The sequence below is a fragment of the Sturnira hondurensis genome, unplaced genomic scaffold (assembly GCF_014824575.4).
Source record: "Sturnira hondurensis isolate 20B ecotype Veracruz unplaced genomic scaffold, ASM1482457v3 Scaffold0007378, whole genome shotgun sequence".
NCBI lineage: Eukaryota > Metazoa > Chordata > Mammalia > Chiroptera > Phyllostomidae > Sturnira > Sturnira hondurensis.
In genome coordinates, this window is record NW_028080009.1 from 366623 (window position 1) to 394198 (window position 27576).

At 37.1% G+C, this 27576-nt stretch overlaps 2 protein-coding genes and 1 pseudogene across 2 annotated transcripts; all 3 read right to left on the reverse strand.

The window, feature by feature from the left end:
• Positions 1-2790: 2790 nt before the first annotated feature.
• On the reverse strand, positions 2791-3799 carry LOC118990825 (olfactory receptor 56A3). The gene has a single exon (XM_037051617.1). The coding sequence runs from the start codon at positions 3797-3799 to the stop codon at positions 2852-2854; it is 948 nt and encodes a 315-aa protein (XP_036907512.1). The 3' UTR covers positions 2791-2851.
• Positions 3800-11991: 8192 nt separating this feature from the next.
• Positions 11992-12928, reverse strand: LOC118990850 (olfactory receptor 52E5-like; annotated as a pseudogene).
• Positions 12929-24407: 11479 nt separating this feature from the next.
• Positions 24408-25349, reverse strand: LOC118990826 (olfactory receptor 56A4-like). The gene has a single exon (XM_037051618.1). The coding sequence runs from the start codon at positions 25347-25349 to the stop codon at positions 24408-24410; it is 942 nt and encodes a 313-aa protein (XP_036907513.1).
• Between the last annotated feature and the right edge of the window lie 2227 nt (positions 25350-27576).

Sequence of the window (27576 nt, forward strand, 5' to 3'; positions counted from 1 at the left end):
AATCTTGAACATTGCCCATAGAAATTTTTTATCAGATATATCTTCCCCACAAGGGAAATGAACAAAAAAAAAAACAAACAAAGGGACTTCATTACACTAAAAAATTTTTACAGCAAAGGAAATCATCAGCAAAATAAAACACAACTCACAGAATGGGAGAACATATTTGTCAATACAACTGATAACAGGTAATATCCAAAATTATAAAGAACATACAAAACTCAACACCAAAAAAAAAAACAATTAAAAAAATGGACAAAGGACCTGAACAGACACTTCTCAAAAGAGGACATACAAATAGCCAATAAATGTATGAAAAGATGTTCAACATCACTAGTCATCAGAGAAATGCAAATAAAAACCGCAATGGGATATCATCTCACACCTGTCGGAATGGCTATTATCAAAAAATCAAAAAACAAATGTTGGCCAGGATATGAAGTAAGAGGAATTTTTTTGCACTGATGCTGGGAATGCAGACAGGTGCAGCCACTGTGGAAAGTAGTACAGAAATACCTCAAAAATTAAAAATTTATCTGCCTTTTGACCCAGCAATCCTACTTCTGGGAATATATCCAAAAGAACCCAAAACACTAATTCAAAAAAATGTAAGCATTTTTATGTTCATTGCAGTGTTATTTACAATTGACAAGATATGGAAGCAAACCAAGTGTCCACCAACAGTTGGACATGGATAAAACAACTATAGGACATTTACACAATGGAAGTCTACTTGGCCATATAAAAGAAGAAAATTTTACCTTTTGCAACAGTATGAATGGACCTGGAGAACATTATGTTAAGTGAAATAAGCCCATTAGAGAAAGAAAAATACCCTACAATTTCATGTACATGGGAAACCTAAGGAACAAACCGAGCTAAAAAGCAAAACAGAGACAGACTCATAGATGGAGAGCAGATGACAGCTAGTTGGGGAAGAGAGAGTTAAGGGGTGGAGGGACCGAGCAAAAAGGAAAAAGGAGTCATGCACATGGACAACAGTGAGATGATTGCTGTGGGGAGGGGGATATAAGGGGACTAAATGATAATGGAAAAATATAATAAAGATTATATTTTAAAAAGAAGGTAGTCAATGTCCCTGGAATAGAAATAACGTTGGGTTGGGGTGGGGAGGACCTGATAGGAAACATAGATTGGAGAGTTATTAGCAGACCAGATCATGTAGTCTTATGGTAAGGAGTTTGAGTTTAAGTCTAGTGGTGGTAAAAAAGCCAATAGAAAATTTTGGTTTTCCGTGAGAATGACTTAATTGGTTTTGAAATTGAAAAGGATTGCTCTGTCTGTTCCCAGAACAATAGATAGACTTTAGGAGGGCACAAGTGGAGACAGGAAAACCAATGTGTACAACAACAGCTTTTTTTGTTTAAATTTTTTTATTTAAAAAATTTTAAAGATTTTATTTTTTTATCTTTAGAGGGGAAGGGAAGGAGAGAGGGAGAGAATATCAATGTATGGTTGCCTCTCATGGGTCCCCCACTGGGAACTGGCCTGCAACCCAGGCATGTGCCCTGACTGGGAATTAAACTGCCATCCTCTGGTTGGCAGGCCCGCACTCAATCCACTGAGCTACACCAGCCAGGGCAACAACAGCTATTTTCAAAGGTCCAAGATAGTTCGATTTTAATTATTTGTTTTATTTGATTTATCATTTAATTGCACTATGTTCAGAAAATGTATTGTTTGACCCTGGTTTTTTGAAATTACTTTGTGAACTAGCATAACATCAGTATTTGCAAATGCTTTTGTGAATTTGAAAGTAATATAGGTCTTCAATTTGCTGGGTAAAGAGTTCTACAGATCCATACACCAAACTAGTTAAATATTGTCATTCAGATTATTTGCATGCTTGCTACTATTTAGCCAGCAGTCTATAATTTTCTAGAATATTTTTGTTAAAATCTCATGCTAGTGTTTGCCAAGTTCATCTCATGCTTCTGACTTTTATTTTTTTAATCCTCACCCAAGGACATTTTTTTTCATGGCTTTTAGAAAGAGAGGAAGGGAGAGAGAGGAACATCAATGAGAGAGAGAAGCACCAGTTGGTGGCCTCCCCATACTCACCCAAACTGGGGATCACAAATGCCCAGACCAGGGATCAAACCTGCAAACTGGGTAAGTACCCAGGCCAAGAACTGAACCTGCAATCGTTCTCTTACAGGACGACCCTCCAACCAACTAAGCCACACCAGCCAGAGCCTGATACCTTTAAAATGATGTTTTAAAGCTACATTGGTATTTAGGTATCTAATTGTGATTTGTATAGTTTCATGTTAGATTTTTTACTTTATACATAGTTTTTACTTACATACTACTACTTTTTGCCATAGATACTATTTTTCTGATATTAAAAAAAAGAATGAGAGAAAAAATATTGGCCTGGTTGGAGAAAAAGTGAACAAAATTTATTATGGACTTTAGAAACTTTTCGTTAGTCAGGACTGACATTTAAAATACTGTGGTCTTTTCAGAACTGCACTAGGTTAACACCACCAACAACAATATTAATTGCAGACATAGACATTTATATCTATGTACAGAAATAGTAAATACAATGTTAACTGGAATTTACTTCTCCACTATAAAATTCATCCTTGTGAGTCCTCACATTTTAGGTTTGTAAAATTGGAAAAAAATTTAAGTTACAGGAATGACAGACTTTAGGAGGAAGCATTGGAATTTAAGGAAAATGATAGAGGCAAGATGTTTTTAAATAATTAAAATTACATTTTCCATGAACTTATATCTCTGAACTATGAGTTTCAACCCAATTTTCCATTGCCTGATTTTTAAATCATTCTCGTTTAATAGTACAGAGATCCAGTTGTCCTTATTACCATCTCTTCTTCAGTAACCTCTGGATTCCTTGCTTGATCTCCTGGGTCCTCACTCCATAAACAATGGGGTTGAGGGCTGCAGGTATGACATGATGAAGGACATTGAGCAAGACTGGCACATCAGGGGAGACCTTCTTCTTAGCCACATGAGTGAGGACAAAGACCAGAAGGATGGTATTGAAGAAGAGGATAAGGATGAAGTGGGAGGTACATGTGCTTAGGGCTTTGGCCACTGCACCCTGTGCCTTGAGTCTCAGCACAGCTCGTAGTATGAAAGTGTAGGAGAGGAAGATGAGGATGAGGTCAGATCCTAGCAGAGTCCAGCCTCCAGCAAATTGGTAGAGACGGTTGATGGTGATGTCATCACAGGAGAGCCCAGAGACTGATATATTGGCACAGATACAGTTCTCAATGACATTTTTTCCACAATAATAAAGTTGTGCTGAGAGAATGGGGATGGGCACTGTGAAAAGGATATTCCTAACCAAAATAAAAATGGTAGCCTTAACTACAAATTGATCATTAATAATGGATGGGTACCTCAGCGGATGGCAGATGGCTATATAGCGGTCATAGGCCATGACCATGAATGTGCAAGACTCCATGGCCAAAAAACTATTCATGATGTACATCTGAAGGAAGCAGGCATAGAAGCTGATGGGCCTGAGATCAAACCAGAAGATAAGCAGGACCTTGGGGATGACGGTGAGGCAGAGCACCATGTCTAACAAGGAAAGAAGACCCAGCAGGTAGTACAAGGGCTCGTGCAGAGAGGCCTCCAGCCAGATGGTGATCAGAAGAATACTATTGGCCCCCATGGCTAGGAGGAAAAGGAGGCTGAGGGGCATAGATAGCCAGAACTGCAACCTGGGTGATCTCACAAAACAATTCAGGAGGAACTCAGAAACTTCAACAGAGAAGGAGCTATTGCCATCAAGCAGCATTTGCAGTGACTTTAGTGAGGCAGAAGCCTTTGAGTAGCTGAAGAAGAAAGGAGGAGTTAATTCTACCACAGACTCTGATGACCACATGCTTAGCTTGTAAGATCCATGAGGATAAGGACATAACCTATCTCACCTCCTTCACATCCTTTGTACCTACCACATCTTGTAACACATAAAAGGTGGCTAAAAAAATTTGTTGAGTATGTAAAATAATGTTTTCCCATTGTTCTTTCATCTGTGTATTATTTTATATTTTTCTCCCATGTGAATGTATCTTTTTAGTGTTTGCTTGGTTAATATTTAATGAGTTAAAAATCATTTAAGCATCAAATGTTATTTTAATGAAATGTGTAATATCAATGAAAACATTTCAGTTTAAATTCAGTTTAAAATGTATAGATATACATTTTTAAAACTAAGGCATCTACAATTAAGTTTTTAAAGAAGCAAAAGGTAAAAGGCATCCAGGGGCATGATGGATTGGGTATATAGAGCGAAGTTCCTGATGAAAATGAATAACAATCATATCTATGGTTTTCTATGTCTCTATTTATACTAATAGCCTTACCTATTGCTATATGTATATGTATGTCTGAATGCCTTGAATGCATCCACAAACAGGCTAAAAGAAAGGATTATCAGGCTAAGGATAGAATGAAATCCAGACATTAAAATCAAACATTGATGTTGGCTTTCAACCTGAGGGCATTTGTAGCATTATATGAACTTAAGCACCAAATTTTGTTTTGGTTTGGTTTGTTATTTTGTGATTGGTCCTCAATTTTATTTTATTTTCTAACATTTTTTACTGTTGTTCAAGTACAGTTTTCTGCCTTCTCCCCCAAGTCCTCCCCACCACTCCAGCCCTCCCAACCTCCTTCCCCTGTTTCTACCCCTCCTTGTTATTGTCCACGTGTCCTTTACAATTGTTCCTATGAAGCCTGTACCGCTTTCCCCCATTATCCCCTCCCCTCCCCAATTAAGCCCCAGTTTTTATTGCTTACTAGAGCTCAGGGACAGAAAATAAAATCCAGGCTTACGGAGGTGGCAAATCTATTAGGTGATCTCCCACTTAGATGGGACTTTATAGCACTACATCATGAATAAAGGTGCTAGAAATAAATCCACTCTTTCATCTTCATCCCTCATCCNAATTGTTCCTGTGAAGCCTGTACCCCTTTCCCCCATTATCCCCTCCCCTCCCCAATTAAGCCCCAGTTTTTATTGCTTACTAGAGCTCAGGGACAGAAAATAAAATCCAGGCTTACGGAGGTGGCAAATCTATTAGGTGATCTCCCACTTAGATGGGACTTTATAGCACTACATCATGAATAAAGGTGCTAGAAATAAATCCACTCTTTCATCTTCATCCCTCATCCCCATGTGAATTCAAAGGAAACTGACTCCTTCCAAATTTGTTACATAGGAGTAACATCTTTCCTGTAAAACCTGAACCACAATCTGGTCCTTATACAACTTTGCAGCCTGAGTTTACACCAACTGCTTGTTTCAAAGAGGAATTGACTTTTGTTCTCAGTCAAGGTCACAGAGATTTACTTCTACATATTTTTTTCTAAGAATTTTATTGATTTGGCTGTTAGTATTTACACCTCTGATCCATAACAAAAGGGTAAAAATCCATTTCATTCATTTACATGTGGGTATCCAGTAACCCAAGTATAATTTCTTGAAAAGACTACTCTTTCCCCATTGAAATGCCTTGTCAAAAATTGACACAATTTTAAAATTTTTGTATATTAGTTGAAAATTCTGTTCCATATTTATTTTTGTTGTTTATATTATTATTTTATCAAAGAGGCATTTAAATTTATCCTAAGCCATAGTGGCCGCAGAAAATATAAGATGAAACATAGCTAAAAGAAATAAGCCCCAATCCTTTTTTGAGGAACCAACTTTTCTCTCAGTTCTCAGAAAACTTCAACACATAGACTTCTGAAGAAATAGAGTTACTCTCAGTAAAAAAAAAAAAAGAAAAAATTATGAGTAAAGGCCCATAAAAATGAAAACAGAATTCAATTTACAAAAACTTGAGATATTGAAGTTATTAATAAAATACATTGAGCAAATTTCCTTACTGGGTTATAAGAAGTGAAAGACAAGCTTGAGAATATAAGTAACACCAGAGGGAAGGTGGGAGGGGATAATGGGAGGAAAGGGAGGAAGGCTTTTCAGGAATAACTATAAAGAACTCATGGACAATATCAAAGGGGTATAGAATCAGAGGAGGAAGGTGGGGATTCTTGGGGTGGGGGAGAGTGGTAGGGGTAAATTCAGACAACTGTAGTTGAACAACAATAAAACAATTAAAATGAATAAATGAGAAAATATAACCAACAGATAAGAATAAGAAGAATCAGTCATATCTCTTAAAAATAAAAATATAATAACTAAAATTTTAAGAAATAAAAGTTTATTAGCCACAAGAAGGTGAAATAAAAGATAGAACTGGAAAATTTTTAACAATGATGCTCCTGTGGATACATAGAAAATATAAAAGTGTAGTTAAGAGTAAGGACATTGGACTCTAATTAGACAAAGCCACTCTATTTTTGTTTTGCTGAAGTCAAGAATTAATATTTTGCTTAGGGCACTGGAAGCTATAAAGAGTAACAAATGAGATTTTTTAAAAGACAGATATATTTGAGAAATAACAACAATAAGAACTCATTTAAATTTAACAACCATTAGAGGTTACTAAAGAGAAAGTCAGCTGTCAGAGAGAGGTCAGAAGAATTTACTTAGAATGAAGATGGAGAGAAATTTTCAAAATGTAAAATAATGAAAAAAGTATAACAAAAATAGAGGCAAGAATGCAAATGTCTTACTTACATACGGTCAGAGTTCCAGATTGAAGGGCAGAGAGAATGGGGTAGAGACTTAGGAACTTTTCAGAAGAGAAAATACATCGATAACTAAATTAAGAATTCCAATAAATCTCAGTGAAATAAATAAAAATAAATGCATACCTAGATATATCTAAGTGTGTAAACCTTAATTTTACGGTCTGACCTCAAACATCAAAGACAACGAGAAGAGCACAAAGATCAGTACCACTATTACAATCAGAAAATCCATGTGTGCGAGGACACTGGTACTGAATTCCAGGATAAGAATTACACGATAGCCATAGGGTTCTCGGCCTCTTTTTTGACGAGTATCTTTGCTCTCACAGTGTGCCCTCATGCTTCTTCTTCTAACTCCCTGTATTTATATCATTCTGCCCTCTTTTCTCAATTTTTAGGTTTCTTTATCCAGCTTAATAAGATGTCACTGCCCATTTTATTGTTCCAATTAATCTGCAGAGAGCCTTGTTGGGGAAAAAATTCTCTCTAAGGTGCTATTGCTCAAGCAATCCTTCTCAGTGATCCAGCCTGTAAGGTCGCTGCTTTTGGTGTCTACAGGAGCCACATCTGTGCGTAGACGTTTCTCAATAACCTTTTTGAGTACTAAATTAAGAGTATAGGGAACGTGATAGGAATTTGTGTTAATCATGAAACATTATTGGGTCTGATGTCAAACCTGTTCAATAGGAGGTGAGAGAGGGGTGGGAAATGAGAAATGATGTAGTGAGCACAGAAATGTATGAGTGGAAATCAGTGTCCTAAGCTTGCTTCCCTTGGAGATCTTTGTTAGTCTGGAGGAAGCTGCGCATAGTAGAGTGAATCTAGATCTAATAGATGGATGATAAACTGAGAGAGAGCATGGAAAGAGTGGAGAGGACAGAAGCATGCATGCCCAGAAAATGGATGGTGGAGAGAAGATGGAAAATGAGAAAACTTAAATCAAAGCAGGAGAGTTGAGCCCTGGCTGGTGTAGCTCAGTGGATTGAGAGTGGGCCTGAGAACCAAAGGACTGTGGTTTGATTTCCAGTCGGGGCACATGCCTGGGTTGCAGGCCAGTTCTCAGCAGGGGACACACCAGAGGCAACCATACATTGATATTTCTCTCCCTTCCCCTCTAAAGATAAGTAAATAAAATCTTTTTAAAAATGAGAGCTTAAACATAAATAAAGGTGACAAGGGACACAAGGGAAGTAAAGGAAAGAGCAGAAAGGGAATCAGGCACCTTTAGGAAATGAAGGTAGTAAAAGGCAGACTAGTGAAGATTTCTAAGTAATGATGATCAAGGGGGTATGACTAGGAATCCTCTTTTCCTTCCCAGTCTGCATTCTGCCTCATGTTTCCATAACATTTTCATGAAGGCTCTTCAAAAAATCCCTCCCATGATACTCTGCTACTGATCCTTGGACCTCCATCTAGATCTAACTTCTCCCAGAGCAAGAAGCCCAGGCTCAGCTTTGGCACAGTCATCTCCATCTGGTGCTGTGCCATTTCTCTCCCTCACTTGCCCTTCTAGCTCAACTTCAACCCTACAGCTTTTCCAGTTGCAAGCCCAGCTTCAGTCCCACCCCAATCCCTGCTCTAGCCAGGATGTCCAACATCATAGCAGTAGATTCGTGCCTTCCTCTTCTGGTGGAGCCAAACTTACTGGGTGAAGAAAGATCTCTGCCAGGAAGGGCTCCTGTGCTGTCTTAATGTGACATTCTGGCTTTCAGAAAAAAATAGATTATGCTTGAGCTTCAGCTGCCTTGGGGAAAGACCGCCTCATTGGCCCTGAGGGGACCAGAGACTCCAGAGCCAAGCATTTTCTAATCCCTGAGGGAGAAATCTTTCCTCTCAGCTTTTCCCATTCTGTGACCCCTGAGCAGTCAGTATTGCCCCTGAAGGCATAGGGGCAGTCTCAGAGTTAATCACCCTGTACCAGCTGAATGAGTAGAGTGTGATAGTTAGGAAATAAAAGTATTAATTATTATTGATTACTCATGTAAGAGCAAAGCTCTAGGGCAAGAGGGTCTAGACAAAATATCAACGAGTACCAAGTTCTGATTTTCCAGAAATATATATATATATTTTAATATTTTTATTTATTTATCTTAGAGGGGAAGGGAAGGAGAGAGAGAGAGAGAGAGAAATATCAATGTATGGTTGCCTCTCGTGCGTCCCCCACCAGGAACCGGGAACTGGCCTGCAACCTAGACATGTGCCCTGACTGGGAATCGAGCCTCGATCGTGTGGTTCAAAGGCCCGCGCTCAATCCACTGAGCTACACCAGCCAGGGCATATTTTCCAGAAATATATTGATAAAAATATACATAAAACCAATTATATACACTTCTATACTGATAGTTTATAGTTACAATAAAACACTCAGATCAACTCCCTAATTTTTTAATGTTTATGACCAATAGTTCTACTTGAATGAAATATTTTCAAGAAGTCCTATTCTTGTGATACTGTTAATGTAAAAATCCAAGGTGATTGTTTATGTCTAATTGCCGACTACATAATACATGCCTTTTGCTGTGTCGTATTCCTAATGGTATTAATGTCTGTAGCGATTTTCAAACAATACATTGGGTTCTATTTTATTGTTTTTGGTTACACATTCATTTACTAGGTCAAAAATATTGTAGCCCCAATAACAACTGCTGTGCCAGGTGGGACATCTTTACTAAAACAAACAAGGTGTCTAGCATTTACTATGGGAACATTGTTCTCACTAATGTGTTCTTTTCTGTTGATCCCTATCAAGAAAACAGTTTCCAGGCAACTAGAGTAGACAGCCACTGGCATACAGAAGCTTTTCATTGGCTACATTTACTTTTTTGCTCTTTGTTACCATACACACTGAAACAACCTGGATCATTTTGACACTTCCTACCACACTGATCCAGTACATGGATGCTAGCATATAATCAGATGCATTAACCAGGAAATGTCAAGTACCCTGGATTCTCTGATAAGGCACATGCACATGGCAGGGTGGAAGATAAATATCACAAAGATTCAGGAGTTTGCCAAATTAGGGATGTTTTTGCATTTCCAGTGGTGGGGAAAATGTTCAGACATCACTCCCATGTCAAGAGACAAATTACTATAACTTGCACCCCCTACTACTAAGAAAGAAACCATTCTGGATTTTACAGATAACATATAAACATCCTTGAGAATCTTTATCTAATGTGTGATTTATTTATCTGGTGACATTGAAGGCTGACCGTTTTGAATGGGTCCAAGAGCAAGGGAGAATTCTGTAGCAAATTTAGGCTGAGGTTCAAGTAACCCACTTCTCAGACTATAGGATGTGGTAGATCCAGTGGTGCTGCTGGTATGAGTGATAAAGAAACCGGGGGCAGGGAATCACTGGCAAGTCATAATATGAGTTCCAGAATAAACCCATAAAGTCTGTAGCCGAGAATGACGCAGAGAACTAGCCACCACAGCTCCAATTGTCTAGAGCCGGAAGCAATACAGTTGTACAAGTACAGCAGCAACCCATTCCATCCAGAGAATAGTGTTTGGGGCACTGCCTAGGGTTACCTAACTGATTTTCCCAGACTTCATTTTGCTTATTTTACTTGCGTGAAAACCTTCTCCTCGCCTCAGATTTATGGCCCAGGGAGGCTTCCTGTGACCCAACAAATGGGGAGGAAAAATCTGGGTCCCGATAATGAATGAATCAGCTCGCCACGAGAAAGCTAAAAAATGCAGTTTCCACATTATAGCCTTAATTATGGGCAAACCACAAAGATGGAGAAAGAGTTCTGAACAGTGTATCAGGCCATTAACTTGGCATAAAGAAATTAGCAAGACTTGAACATCAGAGACAAAGAGTCTGAAGAGAAAGCACATAAATTCCCCTCTGGCATTTGGCACAGGCAGACCTTAATGGTTAAGGGAAGAGGAGGCAGATGGAAGTAAAGACTTCTAAAAGCCCTGATTGCCCGTGAATGGAACCTAGAATGGGTGATAAAGGAGGGAAGGAAAGAGCATTATTATAATTTCTGGACAAAGTGCAGTGGTAAGAAGTATCTTTCTCTCTCAAATCTTTCCTCAGAAACTATGGCAGGCCACATCTTGAACAACTAGTGACAGGACAGAACTAACATACATAGAGAATGAGAAGATCTGGCCAGCACGGGGGTAGGCAGCAGCAGATGAGGTCCATGCCCTGTTCCTGGCCCTTCTGCACTTTGATCACACGCCAACATATTTCTACTGCCAACACCGGGGAGTGTGCAGTAGGAAGACGATGCACCCTCTGGCTGTGAGGCATGCTGGACTTGTGGCTGTGGCAGGGCTGAAGTGTCGGGGGGTAAAAGGCTTGAGAAACAGTTTTCAAACAAGGATGGACAGAAGTTGTGGCAATATCTTTCAAATCATTTTGATTATCGCTTGGATCTCTCTACTACCACAATTCCTTCCTGATTTGATCCAGTGGCCATTTTAATAATGGTGCCAGAAGCAAGTTACATTACATGAAATCCCTACCATATATGCTAGAAAGATATCTGAGACAGTATCATGGTATCTTTTGATTCAAAAATCTGACTCTGTGTCTATTGATGTATGTGGATCAGTAGGGAGTACCCCAGGAGCACTAGAGGCCAGACCTAAAGGAGTAATATTAAGGTGAGACATACTCACTAAGGGAATGATGTTACCTTTTTAGTTATTTCCCTTTAGAATGTTGCACAGAAACCCATTAGTGCCCTCAATGGAGCATTTTTTTGTACATAAATATCACGTGCACATGACAAGTCTTCTGGCACTAAAGCTTCTATTAAACTTTTTATCATGATTAATGAACTCATTCATTCTCTTAGATTTCAGATTTCAAATGGCCATATCAAAATTGAAAAATCCAGCCAATCCTATTAAAACAAGCCAACCTGTGGCAACCTTGGCGAGTTTAGTCAGTTGTGGAAACCAAGGTTGAATCACAGATACACAACACATATGTATAATGAGGCAGTGACTAGGACATGTGATGAGGGCAGAAAGATGATAATTGATGTCTCCTGTAAACCTTTTTCAAGTTGATTCAGAAAGTCAGTAGAGCTAATGGACCCATTTAATGCAATAGTGTTTGAGTGTTTAGAATTCAAGCATTGCACTGGGCCTTAGTTTCTCCTCGTAGCTGAATCCAAATGCAAACACATACATATATGATATATATATGCACACACACATATATAGAGATATGTATATACTATATACATTATATTATATATTATATTACATACATATTGTATTATGTATAATATGCATATTATATACATATCTATATGTATATATCATACATATCATCATGACTGGGGAAGCTGAGGATCAAACACCTTTAAGGTTGAGAATCAGTAGGACTTGCTCCTGGATCCACTTTGTCCTAACTCTGTATACAATAGGATTGAGTGCAGGTGGAACAACCATATACAGATTGGCCAGAAATATATAAATACAGCCAAGGATGATATGACCAAAGCGGTGGGTCAGAAAAAAAATGCTGGGGTGTGGAAGATGAGCATGACAGAGACATGGGAGCCACAGATGTTGAGAGTCTCAAATCGGGCACCCCATGATGGTAAATGGAGCACTGTGTAGAGTATCTTCACAGAAGGGACACCAATTACAATCAAGTCAATGAATTCCACAGGAAAAGCAACCATGCCAAACAAGTTATTGGCCCTGGTACAGGCACAGGAAAGAATAATGCCCACATGCTCACAGGAAGTGTGAAGAATGATTCAGGCACCACAGAATGACAACAGGAAGAGGAGAAACACAGAAAAGATGATGAAAATTAAATATCTCTCTGTCATGACAATACCAAGCATGGCTACCACCTTGTTGGTGAGGATCATGGTATATCACAGGGGTCTGCATATAGCAATGTAGCAGTCTATGGCCATTATCATCAGTACTCTGGACTCCAGGCTGGTGCACAGTTGAATTGTAAACATTTGTGCAAGACAGGTACCAAAAAGAATTTCCCTTAAATTGAACCAGAACATGCCCAGCATCTTGAGGATACTGGTAGTGGACAGGCTTATGTCAGTGCAGGCCAACAGAGCCAAGAAGTAAAACATGGGTTGATGGAGACTAGGCTTAGCCTGAATTATAAACAGGATAATAATGTTCCCTAGGCAATCAGATATCCAACACAAAAGGAACGACAAATCCATGTATGAAAATTTTCCAGGCCTGAAATCCCTGAAAGGACAAAGAAGGAAGGATGGAACTGGGTTGTGCTGTGATGGGCTATATTCATGGCTGCTGGACATTTTTTTTATTCAGTTCAAGCCTCCAATTCCATTTGTGTTATTTTTTCAGGTACAGAGACACCTGGCATCAATCTTCCAACTTAACACTCAGCAGAAGATCCTGGAGGGAAAAATGATAAAAAGTTTAAAAACTTCCAAATACAGAACTCAACAGATTCTTGACATTTTGTTTTTCTGTCCAAGGTACAGCCCAAATTTGATGGTCTATTATAGTCCCAGTGAGGATGTAATTTTAGTTATACTTTAGAAGAGCTTCTGTGATATTGCAGTGGAGAGTGGATTGAAGGAGCAGATCAGAGTCTGCAGTAAGCTGAGAGAAATACTGCTAACCTGACCTAAATAAGTGGTGATGGAGATGGCGGGGCAATGGTATGTAAAATAAATTGGCAGAGAACACTGCTTAATGTGATTTGGGGGATAAAAGAGAATATTGAGTCATTTTTAATTTCCAGGATTTGGTTTTTGCAAATAAGTGAATATTGGTGTTGTTCACTGAGATATGGGACATGGTAGGAGAGAGTTTTATTTGTTTATTTTAATTGACAAGTGAAGAAGTTATTGGAATCCGTTCTGTAATGAGTAGATATGAAGTTCATATTGAATCAACCACAAATTCTCAGCAGGCAGAATGGGAGTTAAGCTCTTTTTTCACTGAAGCCCAATTTTCGAACACCAGTGGATTTATAAAACACCAAAAATCTCATGCACATGACTGTAGCAATAACAAGATGCCTGTTGTCATTAAGACAATATCATATTTTATTTTTTTCCATGCTAAAAACATTTACAATTTCTGGAAAGCTACATTGACATAAATACCACAACAGTGAATGAATCTCTCTGCATTCTCAAAGCTTTCTCAGGTCACTTAAGAAGCAAGATGTAGAGAAAAGAGCCTGTCACAGAGAAAACAAAATCAAATGTGTTTAGGCAAAAAAAAACAAAACTCATTACTGTGCAATATGGGGAATCATAGGTTCTCTACATATTGATGCTCTTATATGCTTTATATTTATATCCAACAATGTTAAAATTCATTATAAAAATTGAGTAGTTAAAACAAAATAATTAAGCAGTTTGAGTATTCAACGGGACTAAGGCATGAACATACTTTAGGGTTGGCATTATTCTGTCTAACAAATCTGTTATATGTCTTTCTTCTATAAGTTACCATTACAGGCTGAGATCAAAGGAAGCACTAAACATTGGGTTTGTACAAGAGCCCAACTATATTGTTCCTATACGGTACAAAGAAAACTATTGTGACACCTTCCAAATCCTTCCTTTGATCTCAATGTCTTGTTTTTCCTTGAGATCGATGTCCTTAGATGGAAATTATGGTTGTTTCTCTTCTTAGATCATGCCTCAGAAGTTCAATTGTCTGTCCAATACAAAATCTGAGAAGTCAAACTCAGTCCCAAAGTGTCATGTAAATAAGCAGGACACAAGATAACAACAGTATCAAACTTCTTATTTTTCCTGCTCTCCAGCCACCATAGATGGGGATTTGTTTCTCAGGAGCTTATCTCTCCCCATGTTTCTATATCAGAAGCAGGAGTTTACTTCTTGTTGACATACATACTCCTAAAAGCAATTGACTTCAGAGAAGATCTAATTTTTATGGGTTTAAATGTTTTGTTTTGTATGTTAAACTAAAATTTAGTTATGCTGGGACTCAGAACATCTAGTTTGATTGTTAACACAATCAAATAAAAATTCCAATTTTGACTGTTAAAACAACTGTTAATGATTGTCCATGGCAAGTCTGTTCATTTCACTTCCTTTTTTTTCAGTTTATTTGCCACCTAAAAATAATGGTAGTTGCTCTTATTTTTTCACTTTCAGTATGAAAGATGCCCATAATTAACTTGTAATCTCTTATGCTGGTGCTACTTTCACCCAAGTACAACATCTGAAAAGGGGAAGGATGTTGTCATCTGAATGACAAATATTTGATAAGTGCCATGATTAGAACAGACATATCTAAAGACACTTAAAAAGGGTATCAAAACCCTCAGGGAAGAAGGATTTGAGTGTTACTTAATTATACCTAGCTAATAAAATAACAAAAGGAAGTCACACAGATGGAGAAGGGTTGTTTAGTCATATAAAAAAAGGAATGAAAACAATAGATTACACATTAGCCCATAACTGTATTGAGAGTACACTAAACAGTGCTAATGAGACATCCCATTTTGTGCAGATACGCTGATGTGGATTCTGCTTGCCTGGCTATATTCTAAAATGGAATTGTTAAGACTCTTACTCTTATACAAATAAATGCCCAACAAACATCAGAGATGCCCTTGATGAAAATATTCTGCTAGCAAAATTGGTGATTTTGTACAGAGACCCAGCTTTCAGTTACCCAGAATTTTGAGATGATAGCCAAGATGAGCCCTTTTAGATTGGCTTGAAGCATGCTAATGCTTCACAGACATGGAACTCAACCAAGATGACCAGTATCCAACAATTGACATGGCATTTGGCATACAGCAGCAGAGCTACTTGTCCTGAGCCTTACAGTGTTGACGACTTTGTACAAATCAATTGTGTAAAAAGCTCTAGAGATTGATGATATCCCTAAGTTTCACTCCTAAGTTTGATGATATCTGTCAACACACCCTGCTGTTTCCAAGCATTCCCTCCATGTTACAGCCCCTGGAACACGCACTTGGTAACTAATGGGGTTTTTCTCTTAATGTATTCTCCTCTGCTCCTTAGAAATTACAGTCTTACTGACCTCACTCTGTCACTCATTTCTATTTAGATTACTCAGTCTGGGCTAAGTGACATTTGGCAAAGTCTCATAAATGGAAATCATTAATGCATCAGAAAAGCTCTCAAGTGGTAGAAGATCTTAATGAATGATACTAAAATTGAGGGTTCTGGAGGTTAAACACATTTGGGAAGAACAGAGTAAACAAAATTGAAAAGATGTTTTTCTACAGGTTTTATTATGGCCTTTAAACATAAAAGTGCAAGTATTCAGGGTCTGATAAATAAGATTTTGTAATTAAAATATTAAATAATAAATTAAATAAATTATAATTGACTATTAAAATAAGTTTGCAGCATATTCTTAAGTTAGGATAGCAAGAAATCCATTTAATTAAACAGTTAAGATTTAGTTCTTAAGAGAACATAATGTTATTCTAATGTAAAGTCTGGGTGTCCTGGGTTCTCTAAGACTTTCTGAGACATAAAAGTTTCAAGGGTTTAGTTATTTAATATTTATTATTTACGTTATAGCTGGTGTTAGATGTGGGAATACCTCAGATACATGGTGATGATAAACGTCTTTTCCCCCCATAACTCTTACATTCTGAATTAGCAAGAAAGACAATAAGCTTGCCAAAATAATTAAATGAATACAGATAATGTGTCATGAAAATAAAGTTAAATAGAATTAAAGCTCCACAATAAGAATACAAATGAAACAATTAAAAAGGAAAAAAGATGAACAGACACTTTTTATAGAAGAAAGACAAGTGGTCAATAGCAAATGAGCAGGGAAATGAGAATTAATATCCCAAAATGAATCCCTTTTATTCTCCTCAAACTGCTAAAGAGAAAATAAATGAAATTATAATAAAGAAGATGTGGAATAACTGAAACTTTCATACACTGGTAGTTGGTTTGTGAAATGTATAACTACTTTGGAAAACTCTTTTGGCATATTTCTTGGAAAGTGAAAAATACGTCATCACTATTATTCAACAACTCCACTCTGATATACTTACCAAAAGAAATTACTATCCAGTGGACATGTCAAATAGACAATTAGATATGTATGCCTGAAATCGGGGAGGATCATGGCTGCATATAAATATTTGGGACTCATCCCTGTATAATATGTTTGATAAATATCACCATCATGGTATATATGGACAGAAGAATGAAGAGGAAAAACTATAAAACAAAAATTAGTCATAAATATTCTTATTTATTGTTCTTCTAATCAATATTTTATGGTCCACCACTGATAATAAGAAACAGATAGGAATATGGTTGGTAATTCAACTCAGTTTGAATTGTATATGTGGTTTCTGTATGTGTGAAAGGTAGAAACAGAGAGAGACAGATCACTGGTCACTGGCTATAGAGTATAACAAAATCACACGTTGTTTTCATGAAAGTTAGATGCTCCATATCACTTTCTCCCTCTATTCTGAAGATTAATTAGGAATTGCTTCCTTTGTTCCATTCCTTTTTTCCAAGGACTTTATGACTAACACTTCTAAGTCATCTTATTCTTTCCATTATCTTTTCCCCTGCACTGATTTCTTTGCCTTTAGTTTCAATCTGGACTCCATTATTTAATAGGGAACCAATTTACAAAATCTTTTAGTAGCTCATTCATATTCTAGAAGAGTCATCTGTTTGGGTGATAAAACCTTTGGGCTTTGTGAAATGATACTTTACAGTGAGTAAGAATTTATAGTGATGGTTCATACTTCCCAGATTCATTTCCATCTGCCTTCGGGACCCCAAGGGCCTGAAGGATGGAAAACAATGAGTTGCCACACTAAAGCTGATTCTTTCCCTAGTGTTAGTTCAGGTCAGTAGTCCAATCATACTTCTGCATTGTATGTGGACTTTGTACTGCCCCAGACGCTGTTAGATGAGGTCACTTCATGGGAGCAATGACCCATAGTGGTCAGAATGGAATAAGGAGAGACAAGTTCTCACTTTTTAAAATTATTCCATAATTTTTACAAGTTCCAACAAGGGACTCTGGGATATCAAGAATAGAGACTACTTACTATTTTATTTAATAGGAAATGAGACCTAGAAAGATCAAGAGACATGATTAGGTCACAGCAGATCAGTGCCAGAGAAGAAGCGGAAATCCAAGTCTATTGAATTCTTTTTTTTAATTTTTATTTTTATTGAATTCTTGTTCAAGTACAGTTTTCTGTCTTATATTCCCAGCCCTGCCCCCCCATAAGTCTATTGAATTCTTAACCCAGTACTTTTACTAATGAATGCTTCTGACTATCCTTCTTTATTCATTGGTTATTTATACAGATTTAACATCAACATTTCTGCTACAAACTATGATAATAATAGTAGGCAGAGGCTGCTAGTTAGGCAGTTTCCTACAATGTCATGGCTTAAACGTCTTTGGTAAGTCCTAGCCTAATGCTACTGTTAATGGTATTCAGAAAGGCAGTGGTGAGATTCCCAGTTAAAGTTTGAGGGCTTGAGAACCAGTGCGGTGGTGGTATAAGTCCTAGTCTTAGGGTAGGTGGAGACAGATGTCCCAGTTCCTCAGGTAGGCAGAAAGAGAGAGAGGTAAGGGGGAGAGAGAGAGAAAGACAGAGAGGCAGAAAGAGAGGTGAGAGAGAGAGACACCAAGTGAGAGAGAGGAGGGAGAGACACACAGAGAGAGGGAGAGAGAGAGATAATCCTCCTTTCCTCCACCTTTTTGTTCTGTTGGAATCCTCAATGAATTATGATGCATGCCAACACACACTGGGGAGAACAATCTGCTTTAATTCAGTCTACTAATTCAAATACTAATCTCTTTAATAAATATCCTCACATAAACACCCAGAAATAGTATTTAACCAAATATCCTGTGGACCAGTCAAGTTGACACACAATCATCATACTGAGAAGAATGCAGATACTGGAGAAAGGCCTTCAAAATCTGATTTTATAGAAAAATCTAATTTTTGCTGCGGCACCATATATAAAAAAGAAATCCCTTGTGATTTCACATTTGCCATAAAGCAGATCACAATATAACTATGTGTCTTTTCTTGTACTCCCCATTCTGATCAGTTGGTCTATTTGCCAATACCACATTATCTTAATTACACAGTTTTATAAAAATTCTTGAAGTGTGCAGTAGTATGTCTTGTTTGTTTTTTAGATTCTTTGAATTACCATAGGCATTTGAAAATCAGCTTGTCAATTTCCACAAAAATATTTGTTGATGTTTTTATTGGAATTGCATCGAATTCATATATCAATTTGGAAAGAATTAATGCCATTACATTGCTGAATCTTCCAGTCAATAAACATGATATACCTCTCAATTTAAGTCTTTCTTAATTTTTCTCATCAATGTGTGCTCATCTAGTTTAAATATAGACAATTTGGATATCTTTATTCCCAGGTATTTACTATTTTTGATGCAATAGTAAATTGTATTGACTTATGGATTTTAGTTTTTATTTTTTTGTTTCTAGAATATAAACATGCAAGTGATTTTTGTGTTTGAGTTTCTACATAGCAATCTTACTAAATTTACTTATAAACTTTAATATTTTATTTATTGTTGCTTTTGGATTTTCCACCCACAGAATGAAGTTATTTGAAAACAATGACATTTATTTCTTCCTTTGCAATCAAATGCATTTTTGCTTTTTTCTCAGTATTTACTATTTCAACACTGAGAATTATTTTGGCTGTAGACTTTGGGAAGACAACCTCTAATGGATAAGGCAGTTCCATTCTCTTTCTAAATTTCTGAGTTTATTTTTATTGCCATATATGGTGAATTTTGTTGCATGATTTTCCCAAATCTATTGACAAATTTGTGTTTCTTCTTTGTTTTTGTATTTTTATATATCTGTATTTCTTCTCTTGTTATTTATGTTAATGTTAATGAGGTGAATTAAGTGTAGGTCAATTATCAAATGTTAAAGTAACATTCCCAGAATAGGCCTCACTTTTTCATAATGTATTAATTTTTGCTGCTTTTGTACTTAATTTTAAATACTTTATCTAGAATTTATATCCATGTTCATAAGATATGTTGGCTTGAAATTTTCTTTCCTTCTAATATTTTTGTCAGTGTTTGATGCCAGATTATGATAACCTAAAAAAATGAATGAGAAAATATTCCCTTTTTAAATTTTTTTTCTTTTTACTGAATTAACTGAGGTGACAGTGGTTAACAAAATATACAGGCCTCAAGTACACAATTCAACAACACATCATCTGTCACTGTATCACGCATTCACCACCCCAAGTCAAGTCTTCATTTCTATTCTCTAAAAGAGTTTATCTTCTTTAGTTCTGGAAGATTTTATCATTAAGGTACCTAAGCTAAAAGTTTTCTTTGTGAAAAAGTGTTTCATTATGATTTCATCATCTTTAACAGATATATAACAGTGCAGATTTTTACTGTTTGTCTTTTGCCATTTTTGGAAATTTTTTTGCCAAGAAATACTTATATTATACAATTGACAAATTAATTATCATAATAGTTCAAAGTATAGTTTTATCATCTTTTAAAATATCTTTGATTTTGATAGTTTTTAAAAAGTTATAGATAATTTCAACTTGGGTATTTTTATTTCTCCTAAATATTTATCTCTTTTATTCTTATTTTTAAAAGCAACTTTAAAAAAAAATTATATATTTATTGATAGATTTATTAATTGATTGATTGATTTGGAGGGGAGGGGAGGGGTAGGAGAAAGAAAGGGAAAGAAACATCAGAGTGTGTTTGCCCCTCATGTGTCCCCAACTGGAGACCTGACCTACAACCCAGGCATGTGCCCTTACTGGGAATCGAACTAGAAATCTTTTGGTTCACAGGCCAGGGCTCAATCCACTGATCTACACCAGCCAGGACAATCAAAACAACTTGTGACTTTGTTGTTTTTTTCTGTTATACGTATCCTTTTATTTTATTGTTCTCTGCTTGTATTTGTGTTATTCCTTCTAATTTCTTCCAGAGTTGTTAATGGTGCTTGTTTCATTTTTTAATTTTTTAAATTGGAAACTTAATTCTGTAGGTCAGAAGTAGAGGCATGCTTTAGTTTAGTTTTCTGCTTCAAGGTCTCCTAAAACGGCAATCAGGATTTTGGGAAAAACTCTAATTCCATCAAAGTCTTCCTCTATTTATCTATCCATCTTCTATATAATATAGATTTTATACAGTCTTTTCAATAAATAATTATGGGAAAACTACACAGCAACATGCAAAACAATTAAACTGGACCCCTGTCTTACAACGTACATGGACACCAAAACAAAATGGATTAACAACTTGAACATAAGACCGGAAGCTATAAAACTCCTTGAAGAAAACATAGGAAGTAAGCTATTACTGGTTTAGGTAATGATATTTTTAGATTTTACACCAAAAGCAGAGACAACAAAAGCAATAATAAGTGGGAGTACATAAAACTAAAAAGCTTCTGCATAGCAAAGAAAATTATTAATAAAATGAAAAGGCAACATATTGGGAAAATGTTTGCAAATCTTATATCTGATAAGACATTAATATCCCAATTATATAAAGATATTATACAATACAATAGCAAAGAATCCAATTAAAAATAGCCAAAGAATTTGAGTAGACATTTTAGCAAAGAATACAACTTGCCAACAGGTGCACGTGAAAATGTTCAATATTATTAATCACAGAGGAATAACAAATCATAGTCAATGATATTGTGATAAATTTTCATGGTGACAGATTATTACCAGAATCAGTGAGGTGATCACATTGTAAGGTATAAAATTGTTGAATCACTATATTGTATACCTAATAAAAGGAAACCCTCTTGCACTGTTGGTGTAATAGAAATATATATTGGTTCAGCCACTATGAAAAAAATAAGAATATTCCTCAAACATTAAAAATAAAACTAATGTATGATCAAGGAATTTCACTTCTGGGTATATATCCAAAGGAAATGAAAACAAAATATTGATGAGACATATATTTGTTCTCCCATACTGCATTATTCACAATAGCCAAGACATAGAACCAGCCAAATTCTCCTTCAACAGACAAATGGATAAAAATTATGTGCTATGGATATGCAATGGAATATTATCCAGCTGTGAGAAAGAAAGACATCCTGCCATTTCCAAACAACACTGATGGGCCTACATGGTATTATGCTATGCAAACTAAGTTACACAGAGGAAACAAATACTGTATGATCACTTATATGTGGAATCTAAAAAATCCAAACTTGTAGAAACCAAAAACAGATATGTTGTTGCCAGAGGTAAGGGTGATGGAAAAGTGGTCAAAATGTACAAACTTCCAGTTATATGATTAATACATTCAGGGTATGTAATGTATATATAGTTATATATGTAACTATAACTAACAATACCGTTTTGTGTATTTGAAACTTGCTAAGAGATTAGATCTTAAAAGTTGTCATCACAAGAAAGAAAATTGTAGCTATGTGAGGTGAGGGATGTTAACTACACTTATTGTGGTGCTCACTCACATTTTATTGTATACTTTAACATGTCATGTCTATTATTGTTTAATAAAATTTAAACTATCTGAACTAAATACATAATAAAATTAGTAAATGATTTTATTACAGTGTTGTAGTACTACATGAAGCAAGGACATATCTTCTTTCAACAACCATATTGGGACTTGTTTATAAGTGTATAATTGTTCTATTACTCAGTCATTATAGGTTGCTTCCTACCCACTAGAAACTACTGAGCAGCAAATGAATGTTTATAATGTGTCTACTAAGTGCCAAATACCAAGCTTGCTGGGGATGTAAGAAGCTTGGGATGTAACTCAAGGGTTTTTTGTAACTCAGTAGGTTATGTTGTTGCCAAGGTTGAGACCAGCACTTTTGGGTAAAGTGTTCAGGCTTCAGGAACCCCAGTGGCATGGATTTATCTTGGCCCAATTGCTGTGACCTGGGCAGTCATTTTGTTTCTCTTAGCTTCAGTTTCTTCATCTAGGGCCAAGATAACAACCTCTCAGAGCAAATGTAGAAATAAAATAAGAATGTATTAAAGTGTCTGGCACATAGTAGGTATTCAATTTATAGTATCTTTATAAGAAGAAGAGATTACAGGGGATGAAAGAAAAAGACAAAGAGCTCAGCCAGATCAGTCCCTTCATACCCTAATGAAACCCCACATTTCAATGTTATAAAATGTGATATAACAGATCCTAAAGAAGACTTTTTCAAAGCCAAGCACTTCAAAAACACACACATGCAGTGACATTTAACCCTCTCAAATGTAGAGCAGGACCAGGTGTCTCAGGATACCAAAGAGAGACATCCTGAAGAACAAAAATGTTTCCATCACACACACACACACACACACACACACACACACACACACACACACCATAGTATAAGTACGTGAGGTGATGGATGCCAAAGAGGTATTGTGATAATCATTTTGCAATATACACATATATTAAATCATTATGTTGTGTACCTTAAACTAAAACAATGGTACATGTGATTATATTCAATAAAACTAGTAAAAATAAAAGGATACACAAAAGGAAAAATACTGCAAAATACTAAATTTCAATAAAACTCCTTCAGCAAACATAAACTTCAATATGAAAAAAGGTAGGATAGTCCCACTGGAAAATCAATCAGATGATATTTGGAAAATGCTAAACTTGAAACACTTAACTGTCTTCCTCATATAGGTTGCTACTGCAAAATATTTCTTGGAAATATTGGGTTCATGTGTGGCATCATTATGAAAGAGATTGAAAATAGTCAAACACACTTATCTGTGAAAATTCAATCCTAGAGCTTCCATACCTGACACACTGTTGACAGCAACACCAGACACAGCTTGGGATGGAGGCTGAAGCAAATAGGACAATCAAGGGAATGAATAGAACAGTTGATTTTTATCCAGAAAACAAGTCAGAGTGGAATAGGGATGTTATCTGAAATTTGATCTGAAGTTCTAAGGTCCTTGTAGGCCAATGAAATGGAACAAAGTAGACTTTAAAGTCATAAAGATTAAGATAATGAAGAAAAGAATATATAACATCAAATACAATGGCTTTGCCAGTCCCACCCCCAGAAAAACTATACAGTTGTGAATATCCTTTACAGACAAAAACAAACAATAAAGAAATGAAGAAAGAACATCCTAATAAAAATAAAAAAATAAGAAATGCTGTACCCAGAGAGTTTCTACAGACAGAGAATCTTAGCAGGATCTGGGAGTTTTCTGGGAGCCAGAAGGTGTCATGTCTGCCATACATGCCGGGGAAGAGTCAGGGACGTCCAAGGGTCAAACACTCAACTCCAAGAACCTAAGTTATACTTCAGCTCAAGAAACAATTCACAACACAAAAGCCATGACTCAATCAAGAGAAACAAGAGGCATCTATTGCCTTTGCAATACAGGAGACAGAAGGATCTTTTTAAATTGGTTGTATAAAATTTGTTTCCTTAGTGGCCAAACACTCCCATTTCCAACCCATTTTGCTAAAGCTTGGCAAGTTCTTGGTTAAGAATTTGGTCTAGGATATTTCCTAGGTAACCAGAAAATCCAGGAAAGGGAGGCTTCCTTTGAAGCAAGAGGAGACAAAGATATTCAGAGGAATGTTTCCATTGTTGTCTGAGATATTATGAAAAAGGAGAATTAGAAGTTACTCCAAGATTAAAAGTGAAATTTGCTGTCCAACATAAAATAACTCTACACTTTTTTAACAATGCCAAAGATGGACCTGATCTTTTCTACCTATTATAAACCCCTCAGTAGTTTTAGGATTCCCTGCTTGATCTCCTTGGTTCTCACACCATAAACAATGGGGTTCAGAGCTGGGGGGATCAGGTGGTGCAGGATGTTGAGCAGGATGGGGACATCCGGGGGGATTCTCTTCCTGGCCAGGTTGGTGATGACCAGAACCAGCAGGACTGTGCTGAAGAAGAGGATGAGGATGAAGTGAGAGCCACACGTGCTCAGGGCCTTGGCTGCGGCACCCTCAGCCTTGATCCTTAGCACAGCTTTCAGGATGAAGGAGTAGGAGAGAACAATAAGGATGAGGTCAGAGCCCAGTACAGTCCAGGCTGTCACAAGCTGGTAGAGCTGATTGAAGGTGATGTCATCACAGGAGAGTTTGGACACAGAAAGGTTACTGCAGATGCAGTTCTTGATGATGTTCTTTGCACAGTACCTGAGTCGAGAAGACAGGATTGGAACAGGAAGGGAAAACAGGGCATTCCGGGCCACAACAAACATGGTAGCTCTAGCCACAAATTGATCAGTGATGATGGATGGGTATCGTAGTGGGTGACAAATGGCCACATAGCGATCATAGGCCATGACCATGAATGTGCAGGACTCCATGGCAAGGAAGCAATTCATGATAAACATTTGGAGGAAGCAGGCAGAGAAGCTGATGGACCTGAGGTCAAACCAGAATATGACCAGGACCTTGGGGATGACAGAGAGGCAGAGCACAATGTCCAGCAGGGAGAGGAGGCTGAGCAGGTAGTACATGGGCTCATGCAGAGATGCCTCTAGTCGAATGGTGATCAGAAGGGTGGTGTTGGCCCCCATGGCCAGGAGGAAGAGGAGGCTGAGGGGCAGGGACAGCCAGTGCTGCCAACTCTGGTAGTTAGGGAAGCAGGTGAGGAGGAATTCAGAGGCTGAAGCAGTGGAGCAGTTGCTGGGTGATGCCATGTAAAGAATCCTGTACAAGCTAGAAATTCAAAGCCCCTTAAAATGTACAACAGAATATATCACCATTGAAAGTATATATTCTAGATGCAGTGAAACTCAGTTTCATTGCAGCTCTTCACCTGTCCCAGTGGAGGTTTTAGTTATTTTTTAGTTACTTTTTTCTGAAAAATGTGCCAACGTTTATTTAACCAATCCCCTTATTATACATTTAGAATGTTTTCAGATTATCCTGGCTCCATGGAGTATTCAAATTATCATCATCACCAATTACTGCTAACATTTAACTGAACGCTTGCATTATGCTAGTTTTATGCAAAATATTTATAGTCACAATCTCACTTTATCCTTTTAAAAACACTTCAGAGTAATGAATACTATTATATTAATCTCATAGATAATGAAAGGGTACAGGTGAAAGGGAACAGAGTAGTTTGAACAGAATCAGAGAGCCAGTAAGTGGTGAAGGACCAGGTAATCTGACTATTTGTGCTTCCAGCAACCACACAAGATTTAGACTCAATCAGAACAGTTACTTAACTAAGTAAGCCCTTCCCTCCTTCAGTGTAGAAAGGACAGCTCTGTGGAGAGCTACCCTACCCATACATTTGGGCAGAGACTGACATCGAGATTCTATATTTTCACTCATCAGAGCATCCTGGGTTAGAGGTAGAGCAGCCCTGGACCCCACCCAAAGGCAGTGATTTCTTTAAGCCCCCCAAAGGGTTTCATTTTAAAGGCAAAGTCTTTATCATCCTCTTACTGGAGTTTTTGCTGTTGTTTTTCTGCAAAGGTTCAAGGGTGTCTACTTTTTTATGAATCCTTTAGAAGGAACTCTGAATTTCCTATTGCGGTGACAGAGACAGTCAGTACTGAAAGATACAGCAGGGGGTTCACCAAAGGCAGAATGGAAGCTAGCTAGTGTGTGAGTGTAGGCATAGAAACCTACATGGGAATTTATTTATCTGGTAAGAAAATTACCTATAATTCCTTGGAGCTAGGACCTAATTTTTTCAGCATATGGAATCTGTGTTCTGTAAACTCATGTGCTTTGATACCAGGTGTTTCTCTAGTTGGGCACCATCTCATTTCCCTCATTGCCAAACAAAGTACAGAGTGGCCAAGTACTAAGAGGCATCACAGTTATGGTTGTCACATCAAAGAATACGAAAAAAAAAACACCCCAAAGATCAATGGCAAATGGATAGAGGGAATCCAGGAGCCATATAACCAGTACAGTTGGCATTACCAATCCTGCTCAGCAATTCCCCCTGAGAGTCTGCTCCAGGAGGGGAAAGAGTATATGAGAACATGTCAGGCTCCAGTTTCCAGAGAAGGTAAGATGCATGAACTTTTATTTTGAATATGTCATACTTTTCAAATATAGTACAAATAATATACACACACACACACACAACTTTTAACAGGGGTTTGGGAAACCAAGGATTCGGGGGTTAAAACAGGTGGAGGGGGGCAAGTGTGTATCAGTTCCGTCCTATAGTTTCACATGTGGTTTTAAAAGTGACCCCCGGTGTGAATCAAAGAAATGAGGATAGAAAACATACCTTTTTCTGAAAACACACCTTCTTTTCCAATAATCCCTAGTTCTGGATCCTCAGAGTGACTTGCTGTATTTGAACAAGTAAAAAAATAGTCAGTGCCTTCCCTGTACTGGACTTAATATTAAGCATACTAATGTGTGGCATAAATTTAGGAAAACTATTCTGAGAACTAAATGGAGAACAATTGAGAAAAGCATGCATAATGCTGTATAGTTGTACCCCTAATAAAGAAGATCTTACAATAGTGGGAAAGGGACAAAAATACAGGTGAATAAAGTAATGTGCTGTGGTTAAAGAGTTGACCTCAGACAGAAATCCTAAGTTTGCTCTTATATTTAATCACGACCTTGATATTGAGTTTTATCATTTATGAACTAGATAAGTGATATTTAAGTTTAAGGTGTTATTGTATGGAGGGAAAGTATCTATCGTTTTCTGAATTCTCATTAGGCCCAGAGACACAAAAAGCTGAGAGCATCAGATAAAGATATAAAAAGAGGCCACGTTCACCTGGGGGAGAAGGGACACTATCCTTGTAGATAACGATAGGAGAAGAGAAGCCTGCCCACATGGAAGCTCAGTAACCACTAGCGATGAGGTGTGAGAGCTCATAGATCTGAGTTCTTTGGGGGAAAGAGGTAGGAGAGCAGAGCGTCAGGAGACAACAA

Bases quoted from the DNA above. Each gene is read 5' to 3' on its own strand.
- LOC118990825 (XM_037051617.1), bottom strand. From the start codon at position 3,799: ATGCTGCTTGATGGCAATAGCTCCTTCTCTGTTGAAGTTTCTGAGTTC.
- LOC118990826 (XM_037051618.1), bottom strand. From the start codon at position 25,349: ATGGCATCACCCAGCAACTGCTCCACTGCTTCAGCCTCTGAATTCCTC.